The 26772-nt window shown below is 54.4% G+C and overlaps 1 protein-coding gene across 2 annotated transcripts in view; it reads right to left on the reverse strand.

Annotated features, from left to right (window-relative positions):
• The window catches only part of RHBDL3 (rhomboid like 3), a 50594-nt gene that overhangs the window by 15634 nt on the left and 8188 nt on the right, over positions 1-26772 (reverse strand). For both annotated transcript variants that reach the window (XM_037070076.1, XM_037070075.1), the window contains 5 exons: positions 17255-17413; positions 13278-13502; positions 9954-10102; positions 6860-6972; positions 1392-1492 (listed from right to left, as the gene is read on the reverse strand). In XM_037070076.1, the coding sequence (XP_036925971.1) occupies positions 1392-1492; positions 6860-6972; positions 9954-10102; positions 13278-13502; positions 17255-17413 (747 nt within the window). The remainder of the gene's footprint in view (positions 1-1391; positions 1493-6859; positions 6973-9953; positions 10103-13277; positions 13503-17254; positions 17414-26772) is intronic.

Consider the following 26772-nt stretch of genomic DNA (forward strand, 5'->3'; position numbering starts at 1 on the left):
AGAGTGGCAACACACACAAAACCCATGAATATTCACACCTCTGCCACGTGGTGGACGTAGTGATGAGAGGGAGGCAAGTGCAGAAGGACCCCCAAGAGAAGCTACGATTCTTCTGGACATGGTTCATTCCTTCCTTCCTCGCTCGCTCACCACGATTAGTGACATTACTCACCACGTGTCCAGCCCTACCCCAGGCACTGGGGAAACTGATGAGTCAGGTCTGGGACCTGCCTGGAGGCTCCCAGGCCAGCAGGGGCATCAGCCAGCATCAGCCACGCTCTGCCAGTGACTCCTCCTCCCGCCTCCAAACCCAAATGCCAGGCTGCTTCCAAAACAAGGAAGCAGTCTCCTTGGTCTCCTCGGAAGAAGTTCTCCTCTTCCTTCCTAACTTCGTGCCTGGAAGACCCCATCTCTATTTGGAGCCTACTGTGGTCTCTTCTGTGAGGATCAGGCTTTAAGTCAACACTTGAACCTCGCGGTTATTTCCACTTTATCTCATTGCTCACACATCATCCCATGTCACGGCTGTAGAAACTAAGACACAGAGCAGTGAAGTCATTTGCCCAAGGGCACTCTGTAGGAAGTCAGTGGCTGGGATTCAGATCTGGGCTGACTGCTCCATAGCCCGTGCCCTTAACCATTCACTACCCGGCCTTTTGGGGAAAAGACAAAGAGGAAGAGCGGGAGAAATGGAAGGGCGGTGTTCTGTCACTGCAACGGCTGATACAGGAGAACAAACACCCGAGTGGTTTGCAGATGTGGCTTCAAGTACGGATTTTGCCACAAGCTGTGACTTTTGACAAATCACTTAATGCCTCAGAGCTGCCTTCTTCCCACCCCCCAATTCCTGTACCCTTTTCGAAACAAATGTTTTCTTGATTTACTCTTTATTGTATTTTTTCATTACTATTTAGTTCTTTTATACTCCCCTTCCCCGCAGCAATCACCACACTGTTGTCCACGTCCATGAGTTTCTCCTTTTTCCAGAGCCTTCTTTTTAATCCGAGAATGCTGATGCAATGACCTCTGAGTTCCCTTTATTTTCAACGATCTATGACAAACCACCGATTACAATTACGATATGCGTGCTAGTGGTTAAGAATTGTAACCCTTTTATAAAAGTCACTGAATGGGAAAGAGGTGGAATACAGAGACGGGGCAATTCCTAGGAAAGGCCAAGACTGGAGAACATACGAATCACACATGGAGGAGCCCGGTTAGCAATGGGCCCGCGAACGGCGAGGAGTGTCTGTGGATTTTGCTATGAGCCAGGTCTGCCCGGCACTTGCTGGGCCTTGCGGGGAATGCAGATAAGAATCCAAAACCCAGCTCTAGCCTAGAGACAACTGGGGGGAGCCCACAAAAGGCTTGCTGGGGCAGGAGGTGCTCACCATCACGATGTTGGCCAGGTGGGCAGAGACGAGCGCATACACCCCTCCAGAGGAGCCCACCACCGGCGCGGTCATGTCAGCCACGGACACCGCCAAGGATCCTGGGGCAGGGAGAGAGCGAGAATTCAAGAACGCTGGAGGCAGCTCCCCGCCTCCCACCTCAAGCCCACAGATGCCACAGCCTTGGGGTTAAGACCCCAGAGCAAAAGGCTCCAATCTCTCCCTCCCTTGATCCCGTGTCCCCTTGGAGCTCCCTAGAGGATTAATTTATGGCTTGAAAGAACCGTTTGATTCAAACTTCTCCTCTTATTGATGGGAACCGAAGACTCAACAGCAGAAAGTACACGTCTGCCTCTCAATCCAACCTCTGCCTTCCTAAGTGAGAATCATACCCCTAGACCAACGAGCCCTATGTAAACTCTGCCTTCCAATGTGCCATCTCAGGGCTCTGGATCAATGACAAAGATGACAGGGGTAGTGGCCGCAGAAACAGGGGCCACTTACAGGCCACTGCACGTCAGACACTGGCCAAGCAGAGATGAAGAGCCTGAGCCCAGAGTCACCCGGAAGGAAGAGCTGGAACCTGGATTTGAGTCCAGGTCTGCTGGTCACACAGCCTGCGCTCTCGGCCTTGGCAGCAGCCAGTCCCCCAACTGGCGCCGCGGTGAACTCCCTCTCTGTCATCACTCCCTCTGCTCTGCAGCGTCTAGAGACAGCTGAGAGCACCTCCAACCTTCCCCGGGCCGAGCGCCATCACAGAAGGCCAACAGGATTTCCATAGCAAACAGGGCTTCTTCGGAGGGAAAAAAGGTCCTTGAAAAGTCCCCAGGAAGAGAGGAAGAGAGATGACATCATACCCTCTGGGGGAAAGAAAGGTATAGACTCTTGGTCCAGGGGATGACAAACTTTTGTCCTGGGAGGAAAGCTGGGCAGAGAAGAGATGGGAAATGTATTGTTCTGGTCTCATTTCACTGTGATCAATGCTTTGGCTTCCAGGGAAGGACATGGGAGACTAAAAATAACTGGGAGGTAGAACCCAGGGCCCAGAGGCGGAGAGGTGGCGGGCCTGGGGAAGTGTGCAGAAATCTTCTCTGGAAAATGCCTGCAGGCTCATGAGCCAATTAGCAGCTGTCTGGGTAGCGAGAGGAGGACCGGGCAGAAGGCCAAATTGGGCAGGTTCCACAGGAGTGGAGGGCCCACTACTTGCCTCCTAAGGAACCAGAACACCTGACACGCCGGGCATGGTGAGCCCTGTAACATCATCCGCCCTCTCCCCATGTACCTGCCCCACCTCTCCCAAGGCTCCTTGGCTCACTGAGAGCCTTCGAAGAAGAGATCCCTGCAACAGATTCTTAGTCTCAAGGGGGATGCAGTTTCCCAGGAAAACACAAACTATACACTGAGAACTCCCAAGTCCTTCTGCCCTCCCGGGGCAACTATAAATCTTTCTTCTCCCCTTTCATGTCTTCCCTTGGGCTTTAATTAAGTATGGATCTATTGTCAGATAACTTTTTTTTTGAACTGCCTAGCCACGGGGTCAACCATATAGAAGAGGGGAAAAAAATCCCAGGGTGGCAAATAGACAGGCAGCAGGATCTGCATGACAAAGGATTCCCACGCTCTCCCGGGTGCTGGCTGGGAAGGCTGCACTGCAGGGCAGCCATTGCAGGGCAGCCATTGCAGGGCAGCCATTGCAGGGCAGCGGAGGGCTGGCTGCCCGAGCTGCTGGCTCCTCCTCAGCTTGCTCCTCATTAATCACCGTTGGGACACAGAAAGCCCCCCTGGCCTCACCTCTTCCCTCAGCACAGGTCCCTCCAAACAGGCCCAGATCCTGCTCCCTTGGCCTCCCCAGTGTGTCCATCCACCAGGGGAAGAGGCATCGGCCTCCACACACTGACCTCTCCCTCACCCTACCGGTGGATCAGAGTCCTGACCCCAGGGTCAGGGGTCAGCCTGGGATCCTGGAAGAAATATGGAGTGGGGGCATGGCTGGCTAGTCGGGTGACTGTGGGCATCGCTCCTGAATTCTCTGGGCTTCAGTTTTCCCATCTGTGAAATGAGGAGGTCCCAGGCTTTCTAGCTTTTGAGAAGTGAAACCCTTTCTCGGTGGAAACCTTACCTAGCTCCTACCCCATGGAGCTCAGCACAGAGAGCAGTTCTGGTTGAATGGGGGTGGGGCCTGGGGAGCGAAGTTTGCCACCTTCTGGAGGGAACCTCCAAGGTTCCTTTCAGGTTAGAAATTCAATAATTTGAGTCTTGGCCTCAGAGCTAGGTCTGAGGCTCAGACACTGGTTCTAGCATCTTGAAAGTGACAATCGGGACCCACCTACCCTACGTTTGTGGCACAGACTTTCCTCAAGTGACTACAGATTAGCCCTGGACTAGAGGCACTGGCGGAGACCCAACTCAAACGCAGGCATGTATACATATCCATACAGTAACAAAGGCCGTCTCTGGCAGGCAGCTGGGCCAGGCAGGATTCCACCTAACGGATGATGGTTCAGTAAGGCCAGAATGAATTCCATGGAGATAATTCCAGGGGCAGCACAGGATGGGGAGAGAGTAGCAAGGTGGAGCAACACACCACACCTCTGCACAGCAGCGGACCAAAGTCCAGTCTGGGCTATGAATCCCTCCAAATTCTGGGTCCATGCCTGCACACAGATAAGCTCGTGACTTCGCCATAATGTGCAGCTGCGATCATTGTAGCCTGGAAAATTTAAAGCAGGTGTTCTCTGACACCTCCCTCGGCCATTAAAAAAATCCAAATAAAAATTGGCAGAATATCTCCCTTTAAGCAATGTAACTTTCTTTGTTTGCATACTCTTTCATTTATTCCACATGTATTTGTGCTTATTATGTTCCAAACCCGGTTTTAGACTCTGGGGATGCACACATGACTTATAATCTATATAATCTACAAAATAAAAGCTTGGTGGAGCATTTCAGATGCTGGGTTTTGAAAGAGTTAAATGGTCAGCCAGCTAATTGTTAACCAGAGGGGAAATGCACATTGGCCTCCAAGCATTGGTCAAAAGCACAGGCGGAACCAGAGTTGCCACCCCAGGTTTACTATTTCTTAGCTGAGCAAATTGCACAAGTCACTTCACTGTTCTGAGGCACCTGTGACAGGGGGGTGATAGCACCCACCTCTTTGGATGGCCGTGCTGAATACAGCAGAGGGCCCTTCGTCACGTGCCTGGAGTCCTGGACCTGCTCAGCAGCAGTGAGCTCTCATGGTTATAAAATGTAATGGCCTCGGATTTGGAGTATTTTCTTTTTTTTTTTTAATATTTTATGTATTTATTTTTAGAGGGGAAGGGAAGGAGAGAAGGAGAGAAATATCAACGTATGGTTGCCTCTTATGAGTCCCCTGCCGGGAACTGGTCTGCAACCCAGGCATGTGCCCTGACTGGAATTCGAACCGCGATCGTCTGGTTCGCAGGCCCGCGCTCAATCCACTGAGCTACACCAGCCAGGGCGGATTTGGAGTATTTTCATCGGGCAGGAATTCACGGGCAGGGCCCGATGCCTGCAGAGATCTCCCTGGGTTTCTGACCATTAACAGATCTGGACAAAGGGAAATGACTGCCTTTTGGTTCTCGTCACAGGGCAGTGGTGTAGAGCGTGGCCTTTGGGGTTAGACAGCCCAGCTCTGCCACTTCCAACTGTCTTCTCAGGCTCCCTAAGCCTCGGTTTCTGTATCTGTGACAAGCGAAGAGTAACTGCACCTGCCTCATGGATTTTCTGTGAGGGTTAAATAAAATAGGGCCTGCACAGGGCAGGCATTCGATCACTGGCTATGCAGCCAGGGTCTGGCTGTCTGTGAACGGGTCCCCTTTCTGAGCAGAGAGGGAGGAAGGGGTGCAGGCGGATCCGTTAACTCAGTCTTGGAGACAGCATGCTCCGTTGTGACGACAGTGCCCTTGGGTCTGCACAGTGACTCACGCAGCACAGTGCGCATCCGGGGCTCTGTGACACAGCCCCGCACTGTTGCATTTAGCGGGCGAGCTCCTCTGCGCACCATCTCACCCTGCGCTGGCGTCATGGGGAAGTGACACCTGCACTGTCTCCTGCTGTGTATTGTCTGGTTTTGGTGGGGCCTGAGTCCTTCTGAATCGTGTTGCCGTCTTCTGGCTTATTGGCACTCCCATCTAATTGACGACCAACAGCCAGTGCTCTGCGTGTCTTTCCTGTTCCTCACCATTAACCATCTGGGTCTCCGAGTATCTAGGTTTGGAAAATGCGGCCGTAAGTTCCCAAGATGTCAAGACCCGGGGACTGTGTGGGTGGCTGAGTCAGTCTGGCACACAGAGATGCTCATTAGACCTTTGTTTCAGGATGTGGAAGGTGCTGGATTCTGGGACAGGCTGGCATGGGTGCTGTCCAAGGCGGCCAGGTTTCTCACCTCAGCACCTGGAGCAGCCAAGGGGACGGCACTGGACCAACGTCCAGGCCGAGGTGTCAGGAATTAGCGGGCCAGCCTGCATGGCGGGGGTGAGGCCCCTCCCCTTTGGATTCCTGAGGCCATGACACTTATTCCCGGGGACCAAGCCTGCCGGTTGTTTACAAGGCTGACTGTGTCCCACTCTCCTGATGACAACTTTAATGCTACTCAGAAAAGATTAAATCTTACTCAAACATACACACAAAACTTCCTTGGGCACAGCTGTCAAGGTCAAGAGCTGAGGGGGCAAACCTTGTTCAAAAAAACAACAACAACAAAAAACACCCACCCAGCAATAAAGTTGGAACGTCAGGAGAGATTCCTGGTGCAGACTTCCTGCACAAACCTGCTCTGCTCACCTGGCCCACCTCACCTTGCACTGGGGAGGGAAGTCAGGCTGCCCCTGAGCTCAAGGCCATGAACACCTGCCATGAGAGCTGAGTCAGCCGGGGGCCCCAGACTCCTCAGGCTGGCACGAGCACTAACTACCTTTTAGGCCAGACTCTCTCTTGTCAACAGTGAGTCAATCAAGGGGACAGTGGCCAGGTGGGCAGAGGCAAGATCTCCCATTGGGTGCAGGTACTGGCTGGCCAGGGAGGCAATAGGCTTCACTCACAGTGTGGGCGTGTCTACAGGGATCTCACTCTGCCCGCACACAGTTTATATAACACCGTTACTCCATTTGTTAGCTCACCTCGCCATCCCAACACCCTGCAGGCAGATCTTATTAGCTCTCTCTTAAGGCTTAATGGGGCCAAGAGAGACGAAGGAATTTCCCCAAGTTCACACAGCTACAACAGGTGGCATAAAGACTGAAAGCCCAGTCAGTCTGGCTGTTCCAAATCCTGTGCTCTCCTCTCCAGGGAGGTGGGGAGATTTGCCTGGGGAACAACCCCAGTGTTCAGGAGCTTTGGTGATGAGGGTCCTGGGTCCCCTGAAAGCCTGGGGCTTACCTGACCCCATGAGGATGCCCAGCGCCCCTGGGGAGGTTTCTCCTATAGACTAGGGCCCTCCCGCCTACCTGCCACAACACCAGCCACGTAGACAAGTCCAATGCGGGTCGCTCCATGCACCATCTCCAAGGGCACCCCCACCAGGAGCTGCAGCGCCACGTTGAGTCCCAGGTGTTCTACCCTGCACAGAGAGGCCGCACTCCATTTATTCATCTATCCATCCGAGCATTTATGCAGCAAACACCATGCACCGAGATGCTGGAGATACAGCAGCAAACCAACTCTATACCTGCCTTTGAGGAGCTCATGGTCTGGGACAGGGGGCAGGAATGACAAGACAGACAGATCACCTTGGAAAGAGTGTTATTTCCACACCTTTCCCTCCACCTGAGGTGAGAACACGTGCAGGGCCTGGGCAGTAACTGGCACAGTCTGCACTTGCCACAGTGACAGAGGCTAACCATGGGCAGGATCCAGCAACTCCATCGGTTGACACATGAAAAGCCAAGGCCCAGAGAGGGGCACTGACTAGCTTGGAGTCACACCGCTGGTTAGTGGCAGGCTGGTACCACAGCCCAGGTCTCTGCTCCATTCACCAGGTCACAAGGGCGTGCTTGCTGGCTTGCTACTGTATTTGTAAAGAGCTACTGATATTTAAAGAGAAAGCTGTTTTCAAAATAAGTGCAAACAAGCATTAGGTATCTCTCTTAGAGCTTAACAATTCAGTTATTTTTATATATTTAAACATATCTATGTATTTAAATATTTCATTTAAAACCTGATGGGGGAGGCTTCTCCCTCCTGGTGTGAGAAGGAACCCGTTCTGCCCCTAAATGCTCAGGGCTGGGCTTTCTCACCCTGAGAATGTCTTCCTTTTTACCCCATCATGTGACCCCATCTTGTTGCTAAGTGGGGTCCGGCTGAGTGCATAGGCTACTAGAGAATACTGTAACATCGCTATTATTACATTGATGTGCGCTTTCGAGTTTACAAAGCACTTCAACATCCATTAGCTCATATAAACTGAGCCTAGAGCAGCTGGACAGCTCCCTGGGGATGCTCCAGTTATCGAGTAACACACACATAACAAGGGGTCCGAACGGACACTGGCCTGGTCTGCAGGTCTCCGTCTGAAGGCCGACTGCCCCACTACAGGCAGGGCGTGTGGGCACCTGCTTCCCCAGGAGGCACCTGGGAGGGAGCTCGTGTCTCAGATCAGGCTCTGTTCCAAATTCCCACTGTGCCTGGGATCTTCTAGCCCCCACCCCACCCCCAACGGTGCCGGCAAAAGGATTCCAGATTAGAAATCTCAGACACATTTACTGAAAAGGAGCTGCGTGGTAGCATCGGGCTCAGAGACATGGAGACGTCAGAGGTTTTCTTGTCCCATCTCCTTGGTTTACAGCCTAGAACTTGAGTGGAGAAGAGGCCAGATGAGAGGAGCCCAGAGCTCCTGTTTCCCAAGCAGAACTCTTTCTTCTCTACCACAGTGACTTCCAAATTCACCAGCCCAGAGTATGTCCCTGAGCACCAGGTCACCCTGCTGGACCTCCCCTAGGTGCTGGCCAGCTGTCCCTATCTCCTGTCTACTGCAGCAGCAGTCAAGAGCCCTCTGTCAAAGTCACAGGCCTAGAGAGTCCTCCCAGGCTCTCCCCGGGTGCAGAGCCACTCCGGGCTTTCAGCCGGCAAAGGCAGGCAATGGACGAGGAGGCCATGGAGACATTGTCCATCGTCCTTCCTTACCCCAAAGGGATCCAGGAGGGTGGAGGGCAGTCCTGCAAACAAGGCAGGTGGTTCCAGCCCATGCACAGCCTCCAGCTTGGGCAGCCTGGACAGGAAAGTCCCCAGTTCTGGTTGTTTCGAGATCAGTCTGATGTAGGATGTGCCGCCCTCACTTTGCTCCTTAGCCCTGAGATCACAGCCTGGGACACAGCAGGCAGAGCAAACAGCCTGTGCCAACTGTTCCCTGCGGCTCAGAGTAGAGACATCCATCCGCAACCGTCAGAATGTCTCCTCACCCAAGCCCGCCCCCACCCCCGCTGGCAGTGCAGCCCATTAGGGTCAGTGTTGGTGCCGCTTTGGAGGCCTGGCAGGAAGGGAGGCTCACGATGGGGCTCCCTCTTGCCACTGCAGGTCTTTCTGCGGAGGAACAGGAATGACGGAGCCTCAAGGGCCAGAGGGATCTGCTTCCCATTTGCAACCCCAGGGCTTCCCCAGACTAACAGTGAGCGCCTTTGTTTCTCTCCCTGGAGAGGCCGTAAAAGACACCACAGAGGTCTGGTGTCCAGGGCCTCTGCTGTTCCAGCTCAGCACTTCCACTGTGTAAAAATGGTCTCCAGCCAAGACAGCGCTCTTCATGGGAACTGGGCCTGGGGAGTGCCCTGGCCTTACACGGACTGACGGCACGCCAGACCTGAAAGAGGCCACACGGCTCTGGGAACAGAACGGTACGGCTCTGGGAACAGAACGGTACGTACTGCCAAAACTCCTCAAGAAGACTCTCCGTGTATAGGGAGAGCGCTTGGGAAGAAGGCTGTTTCACTAAGTCTGTCCTTTATTTCACTGATGGGGGCACTCACACACGCACACGCACATATGCACAGTTTATGGACAATGAACTTGGTAGCTGACCGCATTTCCTCTTTGCTTCAGCCACGAGGAACCTCCGAAGAACTTTATAATCCACTTCTAGGAAGTACACAGATGCACAGGCTGTGGGTGTTTGTGCTGATCTCACTGTGGCGTTTACGCATTTCCTCCCTCTATGTTCCCTTTCCCATACACTCTCAATCACTCATATGCTGGTATTAGACTCTCGATCACTCATATGCTGGTATTAGATGGGTTTCAAGAAGCCACTTCAAATTCTGTGTCCAGGGAGGTCAACTAAACTATATATTTCAAACCAGGCTATCTGGGGCCCTTATTTTTCCAAAGGGACTCTTTAAAAAATTTATTTTGCGTATTTATTTTTAGAGAGAATGGAAGAGAAAAGGGGAGAGAAACACCAATCGGTTGCTTGTCCTATGGGCCCCGACTGGGGATGAACCCACAAGCCAGGCATGTGCCCTCCCCAGGGATCGAACCAGAGACCTTCTGTGCTGCGGGATGACGAGGGCTCCCTAGGGACGGTTGACAGAACGGAAGGAGACGGGCACTCACCCTGCATGCATGAAGATGTACGTCAAGTAGCGCCACGCCTGTGCTCGGAGCTGTGGGTGGTACACCAGCGCGTTCTGCAGGTAGCGTGGATGGGTTACTTGCAGCACGAACTGATCCAGCGACACTCCATTGTAGAGGAAAAAGGCAACCTGGATGAAAGCACAGGACAGAGAAGGCCTATTACTGAGTGCAACACTGCACGGGAACCCTTCCTGGAAGTTGTCTTCTGTCCTTCTCGGTTAACGAGGGATGCCCCTGAGGCCAGCGCTTTGGTCCAGCTTCAACCCTCTCTACCCACTTCTGTCTGATTATTTCGTGTTAGAAATGTACACAAAATGGTCCCGTGATCTCTGCCCACACTTCCTTGCTGCGAAGCAGGAAGGGCTTGGAGGATTTTAAACTTTAATTCCGATAATAACTCACATGCCCATTTGGGGGTAAGGCAACTCCACATAAGTTGATTTTTAAAAACTCCTAGGTGAAATACATACAGCACACAGTTTACCGTCTGAGTCAGTGTTGAGTGTATAGCTCAGTGGCGTTAAGCATGTTTACACTGTTCAGCAACCGGCACCCCCTCCACCCCTGGAGTCTCTCCAGCCTGCAAAGCTGACAGTCGGCGGCCCTTCAAACGTCGGCGTCCCACTCTCCTTTCCCCAGTCTCTGGCAGCCGCCATTTTCCTTTCTGCCTACGCGGTTGGCTACTCCAGGTGCCTCGACAGGCTTATTTCACTTCGCACAACGTCATCGAGGTTTATCCAGGTTGTGGGTGAGGCCAAAATGTCCTTCCTTTTTGAAGGACAAATTGTATACATAAATCACATTTTGCCTATCCTTCTTCTGCTGATGAATTCTTGGGTTGCTTCCACATTTTAACAACTGTGAATAATTCCTTTAGGAACACAGGTACACAAATATCCCTTAGAGTCCCTGCTTTCAATTACGTGGGGAACACACACAGAGGTGGACCGGCTGGATCATGTGGTAATTCTAAGTTTACTGTTCCGAGTAACCGCCATACTGTTTTTCACAGGGGCTGCACGGTTTTAACACACCCACCACAGTCCACCAAGACCCCAACTTCTTTACACCCTCTCCAACGCCCCTTGCAAATGACTGACATACTTATTTAAGCCCTAAAAGGGAGGGTAACTTTTTTTTCTGGAACACTTTCTAATATGCATCATTCGTGTCCCTATGTTCTTAATCAGGATATGTGCATAACCTTTTAGGAATGCCTCTGGTTCTGGTCTGGGTTACAGGAGTGATGTCTTGTTCAGGGCTACTTTTAAATTTAGTTTTATTCTCTCCCAAGGTTCTTACTTCTTTTTATTTTTTATTTTTTTTTTATAACGAAAGTTTCTTTCTTTTTTTTAAAGAATTTTTATTTATTTATCTATAGAGGAAAGGAGAGAAGGAGAGAAATACCAATGTATGGTTGCTTCTGGTGTGTCCCCTGCTGGGAACTGGCCTGCAACCCAGGCACGTGCCCTGACTGGGAATCGAACCGCGATCATGTGGTTTCGCAGGCCCGCGCTCAATCCACTGATCTTACTTCTTTTTAAAAAAATGTTTTATTTACTTATTTTTAGAGAGAGAGGAAGGGAAGAAGACAGGGAGAGAAACACCAATGTGTGGTTGCCTCTCACACACCCCCTACTGGGGACCTGGCCGGTAACCCAGGCAGGTGCCCTGACTGGGAATTGAACTGGTGGTGACCCTTTGGTTCACAGGCTGGCACTCAATCCACTGAGCTACACCAGCCAGGGCCAGGTTCTCACTTCTTATTGCTGGCTAGTAGTGAGTCCCTTCTATTTTCTCCCTGTTATGGAATCAGAAAATCAGGTTTCTAGAACTGTATGTAAAACAAAAGCCCTAGGCTTTTGCATAAGGACTTTGAAATAGTTATTTCAACATTTTCTTCTAGATTGGTGGTTTGAGTTTACATAGCTGAGGGTTATGGAAATTTGAAACCAATCTGGACACAGAATCTGGCTTCTCTGGATAACCTTGGACAAATTATTTGAACTCTCTGGTTCTCGATTTCCTGATTTGGAAACGGGGATACGAATGCCCACGCTTCCAGGGGTGGTCATGAGGTTTGAAAGAGATTAAATGCACGAAGACGGCCGGGGGCCAGGCATGCGATCCGTGAAGGCAGCTGTAATTAGTGTCGAGTTAAAACTGCCTGGGCTGAGCCTGGACTGGCTCAGGCCTCCCAGCTGCTAGACTCTCCTGGGCTCTCCGGGGAACCGTCCTGTCCACCTAACAGGATGCGGGTGGCCTGGCAACAAACACAGCTTCCAAGGCAGCTCGTTATTATTTGTCCTCAGATAGAAGTTAATAAATAGACCCACACAGTAAGCATTTGCAGACAGAGTCCAAGAATATCTCAGAAAAACCGCAACTTCAAGGTGTGCGTGGATGAAGCCTTAACAGCAGAGGCACTCCGGCCTGCAGACCGGCTCTTCTGATTTAGGAGAAAAACAGAAGAAGAAGAATGCTCTGAGGCTTAACGATCCTGCCGTTTGATTGGGAACTTTACAGGAACATGTGCAGGGGTGGTAATTAGACCTGTGGCTCTGGAAGAGAAACAGCAGGGATTATACAACGCCACAGGGATGCAGAGCATCCATTCAGGAGCTGGGGTTGGGGGCCCCGTGGGTTCTTAGGGTGAACAGCCAAAGGTATTCAGAGTTCCTCGCACATGGGCACTGATTCAGAAAGAGGCGCCTTTGGGTCCCAGTTGCAAGAGCAGGAGGCTTTTAGAATAACAATGGGTCTGGATGATCCCCTAAGGGCAGAACGTTCTTTCAAAATATGGTAAGGCCACCTTTACCTGTTCATAGACACACCCTCGTGTGTGTGTGTGTGTGTGTGTGTGTGTTTGCACGCACATGTGTGTGAGATGCTTTGGTGTTCCATTCCTGGCTCAGGAGGGGGCCTATGGGAGAAGGGGCACGGACCTGCTTACTCCTGCTTCACAGGTGGAGGACGGAGGCCCCGGGGGGAAGAATGGTCCACATTACTCACTCAGGGAGGAACTGGAATAAGTGGGCTTTAACGGGTTAGCCTGACTAAATCTGTGCGTTTGCTTCACTGCTTCTGTGGCGGTTGTTTGGGTGGGGCGGTCATAGGGGGTTTTGCTGCAGTGCACACTGCTGGAAGTAATAATCTCATAACACTGCAACGCCAGCTGCTGTTGGCTCCTCAACCATTGCCTTTCGGTGGAGAAGACGCTGCCCTTCCTCTTGAGATCTCAGCCAGCCTCCTGGCCCCCACTCTGCCAAGGCTGAGCAGCCCCTTCCCCACCCTCGTCCTTGCCTCCAGCAGTGTGACCGTGATCATGAACCAGGGCGGGGGGCAGCAGGTGTAACTGTCGTAGTACCACTTCCGGTCAATCTCCCGGGGCAGGGTCTCATAGGCCACGTGGCGGATCAGTCGCTGGGAGAGGTTCAGCCCTTTCTCCTCCAGCAGCGCCTTACTGCAGAGCCTGCGATTCCCCTGCAGGATGGCCTGGCGGAAGCTGTTGGACCGCTTGTTGCTCATCTGCAGAGGAAACAGGGTCGGGGACAGGGTTAGAACCAGGGTCTCAGGGGAGCCCCAACCCTTTTCCCAGCCAGCACAGTCCTTAGACCAACCAGGCCTAATCTTGCCTTTCTCATTCTTCTGCCATACTTCACAAGAAGCAATATTCACTGAGCTCCTACGTGCCCAGGATTGTTCCAAGCATTTCACATGTTGGTTCATTCGGCACAACTAGTCTGTACAAGGACTATGAATGTCCCTATTCTACTAGATGTGGAAACCAAGGCACAGAGATGGGTTTTGGGAACCCATCAAGTTCAAACTTAAGACTCCTGATTCTGTGTTCACATATTCACTAAACCTTCCTTCCATCCACTCATCTCTCATCCATCCATCACAATTTCCTCAGCAACTACTAAGTGTCAGGCACATTGCCAGACACAGGGAATCCAGGGGGCTGAAGACAGATGAGTAACCAGCAATCACCATTCAGAGTCAAGGCTGCTGCAGGAGCACACAGGAGGGAGCCCAGCCTGGTTTCAAGGTGGTCAGGGAGGGCTTCCTGGAGGAGGTGAAATCTGAGTAAGAACTGTAGGACTTGGCATCCTCATAAACACTAGCTTGGGAAGAGATGGACAGCCCTTGCTGAATTCCTCAGAACCAGAACCTAAAGCTGTGCCCGTGGAAGGTCCCTACTCCCAGGGGCCTTCAAGGGAGTCAGGCCTAAGGATTGACTCTGCCCTTGGCACCCTGAGGATGCCTGACTCCGGAGAGCCCTGGCTGCCTGGTCTAGCAGTCAGCCTGGCTCCCAGAGAACAAGGCAGCCTCACTGACTCCCAGCCTCCTGAGGCCTCTGCTGCCTCCCACCTGCCCTCCTAGACCTTGGTTATAGAAGAATGTCCTAGAGGCATGGTCCTTCCAGCCCCAGAGCCCACAATACTGCCCAGGTGGCTGTTTCACGTAGCTGGGGTGGGGATTATCAACATATTCCTGGGACCGTGAGCCCAGCAGTGGACATAAGGCTAAACCTGGAGGCAGCAGACCACAGATCGCTGGCCAGGTGAACCAGGCCAGGCCAAGGCAGAGGGGCTTGAAGCCCTGTCATGGGAAGGCAGCAGCTGGGGCAGACCTGCCTGCAGCCCAGGCCAGTGGAAAGTGCCTCCCTCTGTCTGCAGTGTTCTTCCCCCTCCGGGGTTCTGCTGTGTCTCATCTTTGAAATCTGCCCTAAATCTCCAAGTGCCTTTCCCAGATGAACCCCTTCCCAAAAGTCCCTATTCTCACCCGCTCTGCACCTACAAAGCTTGGGCCTGGTTCCTTTCAGTGGCTCGGGAGTCCTGTAAATCCAGGCAGGGTTTGGGCTCCATGTATACTGCAAGTCCAAGATGAGGTCATTTTGGGAAGGATTTTGTAGCAACCCTTACCAGACTCTGTCCCAATCTCTGAGTGCACCTATGCCCAGGGGTGTGCATTTCACACACACTCACACACCCACAGCCGCACCCTGAAGCCCGGTGGTGGGGACAGGCTCAGCAGGAGAACAGGAGGAGCATGGTGAGCACACACACACTTCCCATTCATCTGCACCTACTATGTGCCTAGACCTGTGTTGGGCGTGGCAGTGATCACAGTCCTGGGCCTCATGGAGCTTACAAGGAGAGACCGTGTGCAAACAGCAGTGAAGGAGGGGATCATCTCAGTTTCTGGTGCACAGTATTAACCCCACATTGTGAGGATGGTGACCAGAGCTTGGAGAGAGTACTTCCTCAAGGACCCACAGTTAGTAAGCCACAGAGTCAGGATTCAAATCCAGATCTGCTGGACTCCAGAATCCATGTAATTGGCACTCACTCCTGTGCCAATGAGATCAGGGATCCTCTTCTTCCAGGTGGCCGCACCCATGCCAGGCCTCGGTGAACAAAGCCCATGCCAGACTTCAGTCCCAGTCAGCCCTCTGCCGGGCACCCTTGCCCCGCACGCAAGCTGCACACCCACACACAGCGACCCTGGCCACCCAGCTGTGGTGTGATGTGCTCTGAGCTGGAAGACAGGCCTGGTGACACCCGGGGGTGTTCTGAAGGAGCCTGGTTCTCCCTGTCTGGATTGGGGTGAGGAAGGGCTCACAAAGGATGCAGAGCTTACCTGCTGGAAGAACACTTTGAAAGAACAAAGTCTTTCAAAGACCTCATCTTGTTTAATCCTTGCAACAACCCTAAAGAGGGTATCCTTTGGCTTCTTTTTACAAATGGGGAAACCCAGGCTCGGAGGAGCCTCCCCAGTGAGTGTGGCAAAGGCAGAGCCAGGAGAGGGACCGGGTCTGCCTGCCCCCACGCCTTGAGCGCTCTGCCCAACCCAAAGCTTCCTTCCTGATGACCCGTTCTTCGTCCTGGTCTCCAGGATGGCCCAGCTCACGTGAATCCAGGCGACAGCTGGCCGCTCCAGCTCAGAACTTACAGAAATCCCAACAGTGACAAGTAACCTGCTGTTGTGAGTTCACACAGAGGACGCCAGCATCTGCTTGCTGGAGACGAGCATCTCATGGGCCCAGCCACACCCCCACTCTGCTCGGGGACCTCGGGGTGCGCAGCAATCGTGCCTGTGCTGGGCTGGGACTGAGCCCGTGCAGGCTCAGACCCGTGGCTGGTCTTCGGTGGCACCGCTGGGCTCTAAGGCACATGGCCCACCCCCACAGCCTGCCCTGTGGGTCCTGACTGCCCCCTGCCCCCACCCGCACAGCTCAGCTCTGTCCTCTGCCCTCTGGCAGGTCTCCTCCCTGGGTCCTCTCTGCACAGCAGCAGAATGCACCGCTGCTCCCTGCACTCGTGCTAATCTCCAGGCAAAGGCAGGTCCTTAGCCAAGAGGCAATTAAGATAAGTCGAAAACCTGGGCATCCACATCAGAGAGCTCAGCTGGCAGGGACAGGTGTGAGTGGTACTGACACCAGTGAACGTCACACCGGTCATTTCACCTTCGCCCCCCTCTCCATGGGTGGTGGGAGAGGTGACTATCTCCATTTCAACAGGGAAACCAAGTGCAGACTGCAGCCTTGTGTTCATCCTGTTGTTTCCTGTAGCTCCTACTGACATCCCAGCTATGCCACCCAGGTGACATGATTCCTGCTTAACCCCACTGAGCCCCATTCCAATCTCACCCCAGCAAATACACTGGGGGTTACCCCAGTGGGACACTCTAAGACACCAGACCGTGGGCAGGATCCTTGGGCTTCCTGTCTCCATCCACCCAACAACCCAGGACATCTGCCAGCAGGTCTGATGCACTCTGGCCTTCACTCGTGGGCCTCATCACTCCTAGAGAGGTCTGGCCTGGGCCTTCCCACATCGATGCCCCAGGTCCTCTCCTGCCAATGATAACTCTTGCCTCCCACTCCCAGCTCTGGCAGTGGGCACTGACTGGTTTGAGTCAATGAACACATCCCAACTGACCCAGTCTGGGCCAATGGAACAGAGGAAACCCTTTATATGGGAGCTACCACAAGAAGAGTTCCTCTCTTCTCCTGATGATGAGGCCTGGGGGGGCGGGGTGTGAGGGCTGGAACAGCTGCAGCCACTTTGCTGCCACACTGGGAGGGTCTGGAATTGCCAGGGGCTTCTCAGAGTGTGGGCGGACACTGCAAAAGGCAGAACCGAGAGACAAAGAGAAACTGGGTCCTCGGCAATACCATGCTGAAGCCTAGATTTTTTAATGCTGTGGGCCAACAGAGCCCTTTAATTGTCCAAAAGGTTCTGAAGCCACAACCCTTGCCCCAGAGCACTCACCAGGTTGACAAAATCCTGGTAGCCGATCTGCCCATCCGCGTGGCTGTCGGCCAGAGCCAGGAGCACCTCCCTCTTGTGCGGGTCCAGCTTGGAGCTGTGGCTCTCCAGGAGGCTGCGAAACTTGCCTGTGCTGATGTAGCCTGTGTTCCCAGGGTCACACTGAGAGAGAAGCACAGACAAGCAGGGACGTCCCCCTCTCAGCATTGGTGCAGGTGCCCCACCTCCACCACCACTCACCAGCTCCTGTTCCCAGCCCTCTGCCAACAGAGGCCCCGGTGGTGCCTGGGATATTTCCAAGGTCCCCATGGGAAATGTCGAAATAGGGCTTGGACAAGCACTGAAAATCCTAGAAGGCCCTGGAGACCTTTGAGATCATCTCACCCACGGGTCTGGTGTGTAAGGAATCTGAGACTCAGAGAGGCTAAACTCCCTCCTCTCCGCCCTTACTCCTGACTCCAGAGATAGGAAAGCAGAAGTGAACAGGCAATGAGCAGAGGAGGATGAGGGACTTCCGGGCCCGGGTCAGGGAGACTCCAGGGGGAACGCTTGAGGCCTGGGGAGCAGGGAGCACAGTCCTGCTGGCCCCACAGCCCCGCACACAGCCCCATGCAGGGCAGGGCTCTCCAGAGGCACCGTGCTCCGTGTTGGTCGTTTGTGGGCATCACCCTGTAGCCCTGGGCACACGTGGGTAGAGTTCCCTTCTCCCTCACCTGCCTGGAAGACCCTGATTCACCCTCCACAGGATATCCTTGGATGTCCTTGGATGTCCCTGGCTCTGGGAGGGTTCCCCTCAGTCCCAGTCTGCACCCTGTGTAGACCTCCAGCCCCACCCCGAACTGCTCTCTAACTGTCTATGTCGACTCCTCACTAGACTGCCAGCTTCTCAAAGGAAGCATCACAACGCACCCCCAGTGCTTAGCACAGAGCCCGGCACAGTGAGCACTTTACAACCAGTAAATATTTGTTGGGCGAATAAACAGCAGATGTTCAGCCCTGGCTGGTGTGGCTCAGTGGATTGAGCACTGGCCTTTGAATGGAAAGGTTGCCTGTTCAATTCCCAGTCAGGGCACACGCCTGGATTGCCTTCCAGGCCCCCAGTTGGGGGCGTGCGAGAGGCAACTGATGGGCGTTTCTCTCACTCATCAACGTTTTTCTCCTTCTCTTTCTCCTTCTCTTCTCCTCTCTCTAAAAGTAAAATAAATAAAATAAAATATTTTAAAAAACAGTGGATGTTTGGATGAATAGATGGGTGCTAATTTTCCAGGGAAAGTCTCATCAGTACAGTCAGAAGGAATTTTATTCATCTCTCCCTGAGAANCCAGGGGGAATGCTTGAGGCCTGGGGAGCAGGGAGCACAGTCCTGCTGGCCCCACAGCCCCGCACACAGCCCCATGCAGGGCAGGGCTCTCCAGAGGCACCGTGCTCCGTGTTTGTCGTTTGTGGGCATCACCCTGTAGCCCTGGGCACACGTGGGTCCCTCTGCCTAGAGTTCCCTTCTCCCTCACCTGCCTGGGAGACCCTGATTCACCCTCCACAGCTCCTTGGATATCCCTGGCTCTGGGAGGGCTCCCCTCAGTCACAGTCTGCACCCTGTGTAGACCTCCAGCCCCACCCCGAACTGCTCTCTGTCTATGTCGACTCCGTACTAGACTGCCGGCTTCTCAAAGGAAGCATCACAACGCATCCCCAGTGCTTAGCACAGAGCCCGGCACAGCGAGCACTTTACAACCAGTAAATATTTGTTGGGTGAATAAACAGCAGATGTTCAGCCCTGGCTGGTGTGGCTCAGTGGATTGAGCACTGGCCTTCGAATGGAAAGGTTGCCTGTTCAATTCCCAGTCAGGGCACACGCCTGGATTGCCTTCCAGGCCCCCAGTTGGGGGCGTGCGAGAGGCAACTGATGGGCGTTTCTCTCACTCATCAACATTTTTCTCCTTCTCTTTCTCCTTCTCTTCTCCTCTCTCTAAAAGTAAAATAAATAAAATAAAATATTTTAAAAAACAGTGGATGTTCGGATGAATAGATGGGTGCTAATTTTCCAGGGAAAGTCTCATCAGTACAGTCAGAAGCAATTTTATTCATCTCTCCCTGAGAAATTCAGAACCCTTCTGTCCTTCTTCCACAGCCCCTTGTTCCTCAAAGAACCCACTCAACGTCCACCCACAGCACCCACCTATGACATCCCAGCTATGCCACCCAGGTGACATGATCCCTGCTTAACATGATCTCTGCTGGGCAGAGACGCCACCCATCTCCTGGGGACGCTGGGAGTGTGTCTCTTCACAGGTGCTTCCCCACTCGAGCTCGCTGCAGCCCACAGACACTGCAGTGGGTTGCTGAGATTTTAAAAGGCAATCAGACGCCTCAAAATCCGCGTGTGTGACAAGGGAGCCCAGAGGACCAAACCCACGTTCCTTCCTTTTCTAGATAAAGCCAGTGAGGACTATCTGAAGAAGGCTGACTCTGTGTGCAGCATTTCTAAGGCAATATGGGAGAAACAGCCAAGAGTCACAAGTCAGGGGCTATTCCAGTTCTCCTCAGAGGTCAACAAGAGAGGACACTGCTAAGGAGGCCTACTCAAAACTCTGTGTGGGCCGTGGCTGGTATAGCTCAGTGGACTGAGTGCGGGCTGGAAACCAAAGGGTCACCAGTTCGATTCCCAGCCAGGGCACAGGCCTGGGTTGCAGGCCAGATCCCCAGTAGGGGGCATGTGAGAGGCAACCACACACTGATGTTTCTCTCCCTCTCTTTCTCCTTCCCTTCTCTCTAAGAATAAATAAATCAAATAAAATTTAAAAACACCTCTGCGTGGGTCCCCACCCCCAACCCCAAACACCAGGTTTCAGGGATGTCACCTATGTGGTTCACATGATAGAGGGTTTCAGAAAACTCAGCCACCCTTGCTTCATCTAGGCCCTTCAGAGTAAAAATACTTGGTACCTGTTGTGTTTCCATGGGGCCAAATACTGTTCTAAGCACTTTACTTATTTTTTAAGGTGTTATTTATTTTTGAGAGAGGGGAAGGGAGGGAGAGAGGGAGAGAAACATCAATGTGTGGTTGCCTCTTGTGCATCCCCTACTGGGGACCTGGCCAGCAACTCAGGCATGTGCCCTGACTGGGAATCAAACCAGCAACCCTTTGACTGGCAGGCCAGCATTCAACCACTGAACCACACATTTCTTTGACTTCCTGTAACAACCATATGAAGTAGGTCCTATTATTATCCCCAGATTACAGATAAGGAAATAAAGGCATGGGAGAGGGGCACAGGGCCAGCAGTCAGCAAGGCTGGGGCTCCACACCCAGGCTGGTTTTCCCTGCCTCTTGTCACCTCTCGCCTTCAGCCCTCAGAGCTGCCCTGCTGCTCAGAAGCAACATTTAAGGGTCAAAGCAGGGAGCGAAGGTGGGGAGGGGGCTCTAGGAGACTCATAGGCCCACTCTAAACAGAGTTTTAAAGTGGAAAGGAGCCTCAAAAAGTAACAGTTCTGACCTTATTGTTCAAACAGAAAAGTGAAGCCTGGAGAGGTAGAGTGGCCACGCCAGCAGGGAGGGCCTCCTCCTCTGGTGCCTGGGGCCCCTCCCACCCCCCTTGGAGGACTCACTGGCCCAGCCTAGTTGCACATGGCCCTCGAGCTGGGTGGGCTCATGGGGGATGAGGGAGGCGGTTAAGAGGCAGCCCCGAGTCCTGGGAAAATCCATCCTCCAAAGCCCCCAGAGAGCACTGCTGGAGGGCAGCACTCCCCCTGCACATCAGGGAGTCTCTCCTGCCTCAGTCCAGGGGGAGGAAGCCCATTGGCCTTGCATCTGATGGGAGCAGAGATGCTGATCCCCTCTCAGGGGCTCCCTGGAGGCTTGGGGTGGGGGCAGTGGGGCGGGGGAGGGGGGGCTGAGATCAAGCAAGGGCCCTTCTCCTTCACTCCAGCTCCAGACAAAGAACCACCTGCTCCCCGCTCCCCCTCCCGGGCTCCCTGCTGTTGTCCTAGTCACAGGGGCTGCCCTGTGGCTCCCCAAGCCCCCACCCCTGCCATGGCCTGCCAGTCCTGCCCCAAGCACAGACAGGCTCCAGGCTGCAGAGAATGAGCTGGAATGAGGCCGAGCCTCCCTTCTCTGCCAAAAGCCTACCTTTCAGTGCCAGAGCCAGACAGGCCAGACAATGGGGGTCATCGCTACCCTAATAATGAGGCCTCAGGGACGAAGGGGGCTAATGAGGAGGGAGAGGCAGGATGGGGCCGGCTGTCTGGGCTCCACAAACGTACACAGGACACCTTCCAAACCACCTGGGAAAACGAGGCAAGAGCAGAGGCTGACAGTGAGCAAGGGGCACAGGGGCAGGCGGGAGGCAGAGAGAGACAGAGAGTGGGAGACCAGCTCTGTTGGAAACACAGAGCAACCCGGAGAGGGTGTGCGTACAGAAGGGGAAGTGGGACCCACTGCCCAGGAGGGAAGCTGAGAGCTTCGGAAGAGGCTGCAAAGAGCAAGGCAAAATCCCCATCTCGTCTCTGCCACTACCTAGTTTGTGTTGTTTAGGGTAACCATCTGGAGCCATAATCACCTCATCTATCAAGCAGGGCAGTGTCCCCTCGGGTCACAGTGGGTGAAGCAAACGCAGGGCAGCGCTCTCTGGGGCCCAGGGTCACCTGAGGTCCAGCTCCGTCACAGCACAGCTGGGAGCACCCTGTGACGGGGGCCTGATTGGCCCTTGGGGACACACTTCCTTCAAGGTCAGCTATGGGGCATGAGATCCCAGTAGGACCGTGGCTTGGAGCTTTTGTGGTTACAAAGCTCTCTGTCCTCGAAGCCCATGGCCTGGATTTGCCCATTTTCGGCAGTGGGGTGCTCTCGGGATGAGGTCTGGCTAGGTGGGTTGCAGGCAGCCTGCTCAGGGCTGGTCTGGGGGTGGGGGATGGGCTGCAGGCAGGGGCCCCTCGGGGAGCCAGGAGTCGTGAGCATCCCAGCAGCTGCCTCCTGAATAGGGTGGACAGTGCAGTGCAGGGAGGGGGAGGCCAAGTCCATATTCAGTCTGAATGAAGGGCACTGGGGACCGAGGGAGTGACACAAAATGAGGGGCTGCCCCCCCACAGCTCCCGCCCACCTGCTCAGCCTTGAAAAGAGCTGCGAGAGGCTCCGAGGGGACTTTAATCCCACCAGCACCCAGCCCTCTGGCCCCTTAATCCTCTACATCGTCGCCTGAGCCTGGGGCCCCACACTAGGTCAGCCACACATCCCCCCTGGGACCCCTTCCTAGTGCACGTTCGGCCAAGGCTGGGAGAAGGACCCACCCAACCCTTTGTATTGTTGCCACGTGGGCCCTTCCCCCCCCCCCCCCCCCCGCTCTGGGGCAGGGAGCAAGGAGAGTTCCAGAAGGAAACCCTCCTCTAGCACTGTGCCACCCTGGGCAGACCACTCGGCACACGGCCTCTGTTTCTCCATCAATCACGTGGCAGGAACCCTCCCTCTCCAGGGGAGTAAGGGGGTGCCCCCCGACCCCTGAGCCCACAGGCACAGCGTGTGCAGATGGGGGTGGGGGAAGAGAAAGGCCAGCCCGAACAGCCCGTGGGAGTAGCTGATCTATTCTGTACCAAAGGGTGATGATGGGACATTCAGAATCAGGAGAGGCAGCTCTACATTGGGGGGGTCACCGGTGTTGGGGGTGAGGTTTGTGCTGTCCCCTGGTGACCCTGGGGAGAGAGGTCATGGTCCAGGAGAGCTGAAAGGAACTACCCCGTATGTGTGATCTGCATAAACGACATTTCCAGGGCGACTACCTGTCCAGTCCCGGGTCCCAGGAGGACCTTCTCCCTACCCCTAACCTAGAGAGGTTTTTGAGCCCCTGTGCAGAGTCCTGGGGGCTGTGACAGGACCTCTGAGGCAAGTGGAGGGAAGAGGGGATTCCAAGCACCCCGCCCCTGACAGAGTGGCCGCACTCTTAGCTGTTTCATGTGTTGGCCTTCTGCGTCCTGCCTGGCCAAACAGCGCAGCAGGAGCCATGTCTGCCGAAGGCCTGCTGGGAACCGGCGCTGCCATTGAGGCCTCCTCGCCCTGTGTCCTGGCTTGCCCGGGGCAGCCTGGTTCGCACCTACCAGGTGAGCATGGCCATCACAGTGCTCCTTCACTCTCACAAGGGCCCCAAGTTCGATGATAGATTGTATCACATCCCCACCCCCTTTAAACTTCACAACAACCCTGTGAGGTGGATACTGTTACGGGCCCCACTTTGCAGGGGGAGAAACACAGGTCGGAGAGCTAAGTAGGCCAAGCCTGAACAGCTGGTAACTGGGGCAGAGGCCCAGAGGCTGTGCTCTGCCGTCGGCTAAGGAGTTTGGGAGACCCCAGTTCGACCCTCTCATTCGTTCATTTAACAGGGGTTTACTGAGGACTGACTGCATGCCAGGCATCACACTCAATCCGTGGCTGGGAAAACAAGAGGAGACGGCAAAAAAGGTGGCTCAAGATCACACAGTGAGGGAGTGATCAGCGCCGGGCCCCTCTTTGGGGGTTCGCTGGTCCAGCTTCACCCTCCCTTGTTTCTCTGTCTTGCTCAGATGCATGAAATACAACTGGCCCAGGGGCTCCCCAGTGTGCGTTTTGTGGAACACCGGGCCCAACATGGCACACAAATCACGGTCTGGAACCCTGAAGTTTGGGAAACCCTCTTGGAAGGGCATGAGGCAGAAAACCAAATCTAGAGCTCCGTAAGGTTTTACAATGGAGAAACCGGTCTGATTTTGCTCAGCCAGCATTTCCTAAACTTTGGGGAAAAATACCACAGTGTTTTTTCCATAGCAACACTCCATGGAACACTTTTCAGGAAAAAATGCAGGTGTCCATTATAGTTGAGGCATTTTTTTTCCCTTTTGTGACACTGGGCCCCTTTGCTGGTGGTTCCACACCAGCCTCCTGCCTCCATCTCGTGAGGGGCACAGGCCCCCGAGGCAGCTGACACTTTGGCGTCCTCCAGCAGTTAGAAGTCGGCCGGATGGCAGCTCCAGCCAGAGGGTGGGAGGGAGGCCACAGGCCCCAGAGGTCGCAGGCCCCAGAGGCCGCTGAGCTGGGCTCTCTGGGAACAGCCCTGCGGGAGCTGGGATGTGCCCGCTCAGCACCCGGGACAGCGGCGCTGCTTCTGCCTCCCGCTGCAGGGCAGCGGGCCAGGCCGAGGCTTCCGCAGTCACCCAGCAGCAGAGAAGCGGAAGAGAAAGAAAGGAGCACATCTGTTCTGTGCCCACCCCCTGTGAGTAATCTGCACAAACGGCACTTCCAGAACCAATGCACACCTGGTCCCAGCTCCCAGCATTTGAATCCCCTTCTCTCTCCCCGGAGGGCCCTCCCCCTCTCGCTGACCCACAGGGGCCCTGGGTCTCAGCCAGGGGTGTGGGCCCTTGAGAGGGCCCCAAAGGCAGCACCTGTGGTGCCATCGTGGTGAATGACTCTCAGGTCTGGAAGGTTGGGACCTGTAATCAAAGGAAGTCTTCCATCCCCAGACACTGTCTCTTCTCTGTCCACCAGGCCAGAAAGAGCCCTATGAGGTGACCATAGGGCATGTGTGCTGGGACAGGGGAAGGTGCAGGCAGCTGCCCCTCCCCGCCCCCGGGGGTGGGGGGATGTTCACCAAGGCTCATGGGCTGGCTCCTGGCATCATTGGCTGGCTCCTTGAATCATTACCGGGCCTCTGAGCAGAGCAGAGTTAACGAGGCTGCCCAGGGTTTATGGCTCAGCAGAACTGTCCCACACAACAGCCAGTGTATTCACCACGGGTATTTACAGCCCCGTAAATTAGGTCCAGGCCTGCAGCTGCGAGGTCAGGAGGCGAGGTTACAGGGGTAGCAGCTTTCCCGTCCAGTTCTCCTCCCTCAGAGATGAGGATGCTAATTCACCCAGTAGGGAGAAACACTGCCCACCACTCCCCTGACCTGGGAAATGCTGATTTTCACAAGTATTTTATTACTTCTCACACCAATCCTACGGTAAGTGTGATTAGTCCCATTTGACAGATACGCAAACCAAGGTGCTAACCACAGAGATAAACGACTTGCCCAAAGGCACTCCTGGTGAGTAGAATGAGGCACCGTCTGGCCAGCTCCAAGTTGGAGCTGGGAGTGAATTTTCGAGGACCTCAAGCCTCCCTAGGAAGAAGAGAGACCACTTCCTCAAAGCCAGGTTCGGACCCCTCCTGTCCTTGAGTCTGCCCACAGGAGCACACAGGGCCCTGGTGCTCCCCTGGCCAGGCCAGGCCCGGCCCCGACAGCTGGGGAGGCTCAGGCGATTTCAGAATCCCCAACAAGCTCTGCCATCTGCGTCCTTTCGGCGGCCACGTCAGGGGCCAGTGGGGAGGCCACTCACCCTCTCCAGGAGCCTCTCCCAGACAGGGGAAGCCAGGACACCCTCCTCCCATAGAGAGGCAAGCACCCTGACCTGAATTCAGGCTGAGTAGCTGGACAACCAGCACGTTTCCAGGAAGCTACCCCTCTCTCAACAGCTGGCCTTGAGGGAAGGGAGAGCTCTCAGCCGTCCCCTGGCACACAGGAAGCTGGGTGGGGGCCACCTCTGTCCACCAGGCTGTGCCCCTCCACTGGACAGGGGACCTCCTGGAAGACCCTGCTCCTCCTCTTTCAGCGCTGCCCTGCCCCCACCACCAGGAAGGCCTTGGAGGTTCAGACTCTGAGTTGACAGCTGGAGGCTGTGACTCAAAGTCAGGTCCCTTGAGTCCCTAAGAGCAAGCATAATAATGCCCATGCTGACTCATCCCCTGTCACAGGTCACAGCTGTCACAGCTGCCTGGGGACCAAAGCTGAGGCACAGCCATAATGCAGGAGTCACTGGGGAGCAGCAGGCCGGCAGAGGTGGGAGTGGGTATGAGCAGGAAGCGGGGGTCTCGCATCTGTCCGTCCCTTCCCCTTCAGCCCAAACCCACTTCCTCCTTCTGCTCCTCCTGGAAGGCACCGAAGGGTCCCTCTGGTGCCCCAGAAAAGAGAGAGTTGCTGAGGGAAGCCAGGGAGTAGGAGGGAGAGGGAGGCAGACCCCTGACCAGGAGCAGGCTGGGCAGGACGAGGGTCACTGAACTCCTTCCCTTCCCATGGCCCTCGGCCACTTCAGAAGTCACCCCAGAAGCCTTGTTCACAGACAACCCCCCCAACAACCCCTCTCTTCAGAGGGTCTTCGTTTGCTTCGTAACTTTGGGCAACCCCCACCCCTTTGGGCCCCCGCCCCTCTGTCCCCTTTGTGAAGGGGACAGAACCACTCGGCCTCACAGGGCTATGGAGATTAAAATGATACAAACACATATGTAAACATTCAGTGTTGGCTCTCTCAAAGAAATGTTTCGGATGCAAACCTGTGCTTTGCTTCAAGAGCTGGTGGGAGGGGCATGTGCGGGGTGTGGCAGGAGGGGGGGCACGTGTTGTTACCACCAGAGGTTCACAGCTCAGCGCACCCAGTGGCTCATTTCCATAACACAGGAGCGTGCCCTGGGCCCAGCCTTCTTGCCTGTAGGGGAACAAGCCAGTGGGCACCAACACTCCAA

Source organism: Sturnira hondurensis, unplaced genomic scaffold, assembly GCF_014824575.4.
Source record: "Sturnira hondurensis isolate 20B ecotype Veracruz unplaced genomic scaffold, ASM1482457v3 Scaffold0018728, whole genome shotgun sequence".
NCBI classification, from domain to species: domain Eukaryota; kingdom Metazoa; phylum Chordata; class Mammalia; order Chiroptera; family Phyllostomidae; genus Sturnira; species Sturnira hondurensis.